We start from the raw sequence: 7,589 nt of genomic DNA, 5'->3' as shown, positions 1-7,589 counted from the left end.
GTGGTTTGCTATTTAATTCTCCTGTTCATTTTACAGATGAAAAAAACTGAGGCAAACAGAATTAAGTCATTTTCCCAGGTTCACACAGTTAATAAGTGTCTGAGACCAGAATTGAACTCATAAAGGCGAGTCTTCCTTACTCCTGGTCCAGTGTTCTATCTACTGCCCCAAAATTTTAGATCCAGAGAGTAAACTAGAAATTGAAATAATACACTTATTAAATCCTAAAAGAGATCTCAAAATGAAAACTCCTAGGAATATCAAAACCAAATTCCTGAGATCTTATGTCAAGGAGAAAGTTTTGTAAGCAGCAAGAAAGAAACTATATATGTGTTCAAACATATAGTCAGACACCATGGAGACACAGTCAGGATCACACAAGCTTTAGATGTTTCCATGTCAAAGAAATGGAGGGCTTGGAATATAATATTCCAGAAGGCAAAGGAATTAGTATTACAACCAAGAATAACTTACCTAGCAAAAATAGGTAAAATTCTTCAGTGAAAAAAACAGAACCAGGAGATCATTGGACCCAATAAAAGCAATATTGTAAGGATGATCAACTGTGACATACTTATCTATTCTGATCAATGCCATGATCCAAACAATTACAGAGGATTTATGAGGAAAATTGTTATCCACCTCCAGAAAAAAAATTGATGGACTCTGAGTACAAGTTGAAGTATAATTTTCTCACTTTATTTTTCTTGTTTTTTTGTGACATAGCTGATTTGGAAATGTATTTTGTGAGATTTCACAGATGTAATTGGTATCATATTTCATGCATTCTCAGTGATCAGGGGAGGGGCTGGAGAGAGGGAGAGAAATTGGAACTCAAATTCTTTTTTAAATTTGTTTATTTTATTCTGAACTTAAAAAAAAACAAACATTTCCATAACATAGTAGAATAGAAAAAATATGATTGCACAGGAAATTGCAAGTCTATCATTTACAACTCTCCATTCCTTTTAAATATATAAAAAAGGTATTATGTAATGTTCTCTTTTTTTCCTTTTTTCTTCCTTCCCACCTCACCTCCCCCAGAGATGGCTACCATTAGACACAAATGTTTGTGTTCATATATAAACATATATATACACATATATGTATATATGTGTATAATCATTCTATATATATTCCTGTTTATCAGTTCTTTCTCTAGATTCAGATAGTACCTCCCTTCATGGGTCCGTTGTAGTTAATTTGGATATTTATTATAGTCAAAATGACTTATTTGATCTTTTAAGTGAAAAAAATTTTTTTAATAGAGTGAAGGAAAAAATAAATTGATTAATACTGGACTTAGAAATGGATAAATCCCAAGGCAATATACTTTAAACAAGTAAGCAAAAGAAGTCAAGTTTTTGCACCACTTGTGGAGTTAATCGTATAAATTATAATTCCTTTGTTTCATGCCCTGTAAGAATGTGTATGTGTTAAGATTGGAGAGGAAGCCTTTCCCAAGCCCCCTTAGTTCTGGTGTCTTTCCTCTGTTGATTATCTCTAATTTGTTCTGTATATAGCATATCTGTACCTAGAAGCTTCAATCCTGTCTCATGCATTAGATTGTGAATCCCTTGAAAGTAGAGACATGCTGCCTTTTTTTTTTTAATCCACAGCACTAAGTATAGTACCTTGATAAATGTTTATAGGCTGACTAAAATTATTTTATTTGCCTCAAGGAAAAACGAAAAATTTAGCAAAGTAGGTAGTGAATTGGTTAAATTCAGTTGTTATAATATTGAACATACCTGAATTGCATTGAACTCCCTTATGAAAAAGGAGGTTAATAAATAGGTTTAAAAATACAAATTAAAAAAATGTTGTATGTAAGGAACTAAACTATTGCAGAATCATACCAAGAAATTTAACTTGAGAAGATGGACTAAAATTATTCAATTCTAGCCTACAAATTAAATTATACTTTGCTTTCTTTTCCTTATTTAGTTTAAAATCAAAGTTTTCATTGTCACTAGCCTCCTAAGTTTCTACTACTTTACCAAGCACTTCCTCATCATTCATCTAAATTGCTTAGCTCCACAACCATGCCCCTATCTCCTGAAAGACAAAATTATTGCTATAAAAAGGCAAAAATAATGCTTAAGTTGGTGGCAAAATACTTGAAGTGGCCCATTGAAACAAAAATCATTCTTTAACCAATGTAATGATTTGTATAAAGAACTCATCATCTATTTTCTCCATTGGAACAGGTTGTGGGCAGTACAGTCCCAAGAAAAAAGAAAACCCTCCTATTTATCCTTCTCTTAAGCCCCACCTAAATTTTCTGCACTGTCTTGTTTCCTCATTTTCAGAGTCCAAAAACATCATGATAAAAAAGTTAATTCTATTGGGGCTCTTATTGAGTCCTCATGTGGTGATACCAATGAATGAAACAGATACGTTGCTTAGTCTTATTTCTGAGGCAGCCCATTCATTGCCTTTCTGTAAGCTTCTTTAGTATTTCCCAGGGTGTTGTTGTTTGTTCTTTGTTTTTGAAAAGGACCAATGACATCATGATGTGGAGGTAAAATAGTGGATGATGGGTTATGTCTTGACTTGCATGGTAATTGGATTTAGGTGAGGCAGAGCTGTGCAGAGTCATCAGCCTCCTTCTCTCTTACAGAGACATCAAATACCAGTGTCAGGACAAATGTCAGAATGATTGGCACTGGCCTAGGATGAGGTGGATGTCCGTGGCATTTTTGATGCCTGACCAAACTCTAAGCATTTTACACAGCCTGCTTTAGCCACCTTCATGGCCTTTAGAACAAATTATTCTCATTTGCCCATTCCTCCAAGAGAAGTCAACACAGGCTTAGAGTAGATATCCCCCCAACTCAATGACAGCTTTAAGGCCTATCAGTTACCCTCAACCTGGTTTAGCCTGTTTGCCAGAATGGTTTTATGGCAGTGTGGCTTCACTAAAGATCTAAAAAGAAACAACACCCTTTTCTTAGCAGTACTGAGAGAATTTGAGGTAAGTTGAGGTAAAGAAATCAGATCCTTATTTATCTCAAATAGGTGAGTAAACATCAAGTTTTTGCAACATTTGGGGTGTTATTAGTATAAATATAAGCCACAAGCATAGTCCATTTAGCTGGTTTGCTAAATGGTTTGCAAATACCTACTATTGGACACAAAGGTATAGATCATAAGATCACAGATTTAGGACTAGAAGGGATCTTGTAGGGAGGATTCAAACCCAGGTCCTCTGACTCCAAAATCAGCATTCATTCTATTGCATCAGGATGCCTCCCTCAGATGAACCTGAATCCATTACTATTAGTAAGAAATCAGTACAAATGTGTAGAAGATCTGCTGACAGTATATTAGCATCAGCATCAGCATCATCACCACAAAAATGGTACAAATCAAGAACAAACCTGATTAAATAAATGAATGACATTTATTAGGAGACAAACACAAAAACCCTGATGATCATGAAAACATTGAAGAATAAGAGGAGGAAAGACAATGTAACAAGAATAAAGAAATTGAAGATAATATTAGAAGCAAGAAAAATTTGACAGTTACAAAGACGGAAGCTTCAAGAGTTTGGCCATTTAAGATCCAGTTAGCAGAATCTAAGTGTAAGAATATGTTTATTGGATATCTATATAAGAGGGATGGAACTGGCCCTCTGTGGTTCCCTCCACCAATATACAGAAGAAGTGGCTAAGCAGAGGGTATTTGGGATGGGAGAGGGCAAGGAATGAACCGGCAATGGAATCCAGCACAAAGAGAATCATAGAAAGACTGATTTGGCTAGCAGCAGGAATATAATGGCAACAATACTCTTCAGCAGTTGGTAGCATGAAGTTGATGGCTTGCCTGCAAACTAGTCAAAAGATGATGATGACCTAAAAGTTAAGTAGTAGGTGGCAATATTAATCCATCAAATAGATACCAAAACTATGAATAGAATGATTGTAGGAAATCAGGTAGGTAGAAAACAAGGTTCCAGGTGAGACGATGGTAAGCAGGAACTAGAAACATGGCAGGTTGTTGGACAGCAAGTCAGTCAATAGCAGGAAGGTTGGCAGCAGCTAGAGACACAAGCAGTTGGGTGGCAGCAGGTGGTTCTGCAGCAAGTGGTTTCACAGCAAATGGGATGGCAGCAGTTTGACACAAGTAGGTTGGATGGCAACAGGTTGTCCAGCAGCAGGTGGGCTGGCTGCAAGAAGTCTGGCAACAGTTGGAATCACAGCTGGTGGGTTGGAAGCTCACAACAAGTTGTTCTGCAGCATGTTGGCTGGCAGCAAGGTATGCAACATCTGGACCCACAGCAGGCTGGATGACAGCAAGGTTGGAAACAGCTGGACACATAACAAGTGGGCCTACAACAAGTTGTTTTACAGCAAACTGTTCTGCAGCATGTTGGCTGGTAGCAGGTAGGAGCACAGCAGCAGGAGCTCACCATGGTGGTGTTTATGGAAATTTGTGTTGAGGTGCATTAGAAAGGTGCCCAGATTCTGAAAAGCCCTCCCATTCCAGGGCTTTTTGCATGTAACCTTACTAGCTGAGCACAGGTCAAAGGACAGAGTCCTTCCTTGTTGTTGCTTATGCCATGTTCTTTGTCCAAAACAAGAAGTTGCCCATACTAGTCACTCTTGACTAAGAGTTAGTATGAATCTTATTAGAATAAATGACTTTTTGGTTCCTCTATTTGAACTCATCCAATCCAATCTTTCCTCAAGAGTTAGAAAGTCCATCTTCGAAGATGTTCACCATTATCATGAAAGCATCTATCATCATGATTCAAGACAGGTCCATCATATGATAATTTAATCATCCTAAGAGAGAAATGGCCTTAGGTAGAGGTAATAATTCATGATATTCATGTACCACTATTTGGTTAGCATTCCCCAGTTGATGAGCATTTATTTTGTCTCCAATTCATTACTACAAAAAAGTGCTGCCATAAGTATTAGGGAGTTGGGGGGGGGCTTTCTTGCAGTATAATCTCTGAGTTTTAGGGGATAGACATTTTTCTCACAATTCCAAACTCCTCTCCAAAATAATTGAATCAATTCACAGCATAACCAATGCTCTTCATTCTTCTGGAGTCTTGACAACCGTCATTATTGATAAAGAGATAAATTGGAGCAAAATCTTGCCCACACACAGCCATTGCTAACAATCGTCAGGCTAGAATATGACCAGAAAATCTGCAGTCCACCATGGCTGAGACACCTCATGTCAGCAACTTTTTTCTAGATCTGTCCCAGATTGTGTGCAGCCTGTGATAGTTAAGGTTAAGAGTACATCTGTTACATCTTCTTCTACCAATAAAGATTGACAACTGCTTTGCAACCAAGGCAGTGAAGTCTTAAATGACTCATCCAGAGTCAAAGAACCAGTATGTTGCAAAAGTCTTTCTAAGTCCAATGTCAGTCGTCTAATTATTATACCACACTGCCTCTTTATGACTAGCCTACATAAGGGTAAATGCAAGCATTACTAAAATCCTTTTGGTTTCAGGTGTTGCACTTCCATACTAATGCATTTTTCTAGCTATTCTAGCTCTATGTCCCCTTTTCTTCCTCTGAGGAAAAGGCCACAGTTTAAGCAACCAGCATTACAGCAAGATGCACCAAGGTATGCCAACCCAAAATGTGCCTGCTCTGTTTTGAGGAATTAGACCTAGAGGAAAGGTCACAAATCTTACTATAGAATATAGCACAGGGTATGAAGTTAGGACCCAGCTATTTCAGGAAGACAGTCTCCTTCTTCTGGGGACTATTGATCCTCCTTTGTCCCTTTATCCTCACTGCTACAGTGGAAGTACAGGCCAGGGTGCTCAAAAGTTGACTCCATATTCAAAGCACAGAATCAAAGAATCATGTATGTGAAGTTGGAAAGGACTATAAAAGCTATCTAAGATAACCTTGCTCCTGAGAGGACAGCCTCATACTGCAATCTTCCCGACAGGTGGGTAACCAGTCTATGTTTCTAATACTTCCTTTAATGAAATTCTATGCATGATTGTTTTGATAGGAATATAGGATCTCCCTTCCTATTGCTCTCTATTTTTGTTCTGTCAGCCTGTCTCGGTCTATCTCTGTCTGTGTCCCTGTGAATCTTTATCTATGTCTCCCTTTTTGTCTCTGTCAATTGAGACTCTCCATCTATATCTCTCTGTGCCTGCCTCTCTGTCTCTGTCTGTGTCTCTTAATGTCTGTCTTTTCTCCTTTCTCTCTCTCTCGATCTCTGTGCATTCAGTGTCTGTCTGTCTCTATTTTAATCTTTCTGTGGCTGTGTCTGTCTCTTTTCTGGCTAGCTGTCTCTGTCTCTTTTTAAATCTGCCTATATAAAACAATTGATTATTAAATATTTTATTTTTATTAAATATTTTATGAACTTACATATATGTATGTATATTTAATTTATATATATTCATGAACATACATATATGAGCATATAATAATATACCTAGTTGTTTATATGTTATCTCCATAACTAGAATGCAAGATTCTCTAAGACTGGAAATATTTTTATCATTCTTTGCATCCCCAGTACTTATCATACTGCCAGGTACATAGTAGGTGCTTAATAAATATTTGTTGACTGACTGCCTCTATCATATAGTCACAGGTTCATAGATTTAGAACTATAAAAGACTGTAGAGGCTTTTTAGTTCAGCTGCTTCATTTTACAAATGAGGAAAAGTGAGGCCCAAAAAAGTCCACTATGTTGCCTATGATCACAAAGTTAATAAGTGACAGGGCCAAGATTTGAAAAACAGTTGTCACTCATTTAACTACCATTGGTCCCAAAGGTGTAGAGAGATCAAAAAAAATCTGTTAGAACTCAATTCTTTGAATGATTTATGAATAATGGATTAGTATCACCTGTGTTAACACCACCACCACCACCATCTTCTGTACTTCACAAATATACAAGGACAAGGAAGTTTATACAGATGAGCAGAGTTTATTTAAAGATAAGCAAGGAAGCTTGGTCTTATGAAGCCATTTAAAAATATTCATTGAAAGTGAGAATAAAGAGGAAATGTGATAACAATAAATTGGAAGCATTCTTAAATGGAAGAAAAATTGAGTGGGTGCAAAGAATAGAATCTCAGGAATTAACCCTTAGATTATAATTGGTCAGATTATGATCACAAAAAGTAACTTCCTCTCCATCACAGCTTTTTGATCTGAATGAAGGGTAATACAATAAGTCAACTATGGAAAGTCAGAGCCTTGGATAGCTGGAGAAATAAAATGGGGATAATTCCCCTCTACATCCCATGGATATGGAGCTGATAGCTCACCTACAAAGCTATCAACACATAATGTGACAGAACAGCACTAAATGACAATGGATTATCCTACATGCAAGAAAGTCTAAAGCCTTCAACAGAAAGATGGTGGAGAGAAAACTAATCTGTGAGAGAAAGGGTGATGACAAAAGTGTGGAATAGGAAGATGGCCACCTCTAAGTAGAATCATTGTACTTTTTGGAAAGCAAGTTGATCAACAGCAGGATGGGTGGCAGCAGCTGGAGACACAACAGGCAGGCCTGCAGCAGGGACTCTGGCACCAGAATGTTTGCAGCAAGCTGGTTGACAGCATGAAGGCTGGCAA

General features: G+C 37.3%; 1 protein-coding gene across 1 annotated transcript in view; it reads right to left on the bottom strand.

The window, feature by feature from the left end:
• Positions 1 to 4,021: 4,021 nt before the first annotated feature.
• Positions 4,022 to 7,589, bottom strand: part of LOC114049146 (keratin-associated protein 4-12-like) — a 30,476-nt gene continuing 26,908 nt past the window's right edge. The window contains exons 3-4 of the mRNA XM_027870320.1: positions 4,222 to 4,380; positions 4,022 to 4,140 (exon numbers count right to left, since the gene is read on the bottom strand). Of these exons, the coding sequence (XP_027726121.1) occupies positions 4,022 to 4,140; positions 4,222 to 4,380 (278 nt within the window). The remainder of the gene's footprint in view (positions 4,141 to 4,221; positions 4,381 to 7,589) is intronic.

This window comes from Vombatus ursinus, unplaced genomic scaffold (assembly GCF_900497805.2).
Source record: "Vombatus ursinus unplaced genomic scaffold, bare-nosed wombat genome assembly UNPS02014797.1, whole genome shotgun sequence".
In the NCBI taxonomy this organism is placed as follows: Eukaryota; Metazoa; Chordata; class Mammalia; order Diprotodontia; family Vombatidae; genus Vombatus; species Vombatus ursinus.
Note: the sequence above shows the minus strand (reverse complement) of the source record. Positions and strands in the feature narration are given on the sequence as shown.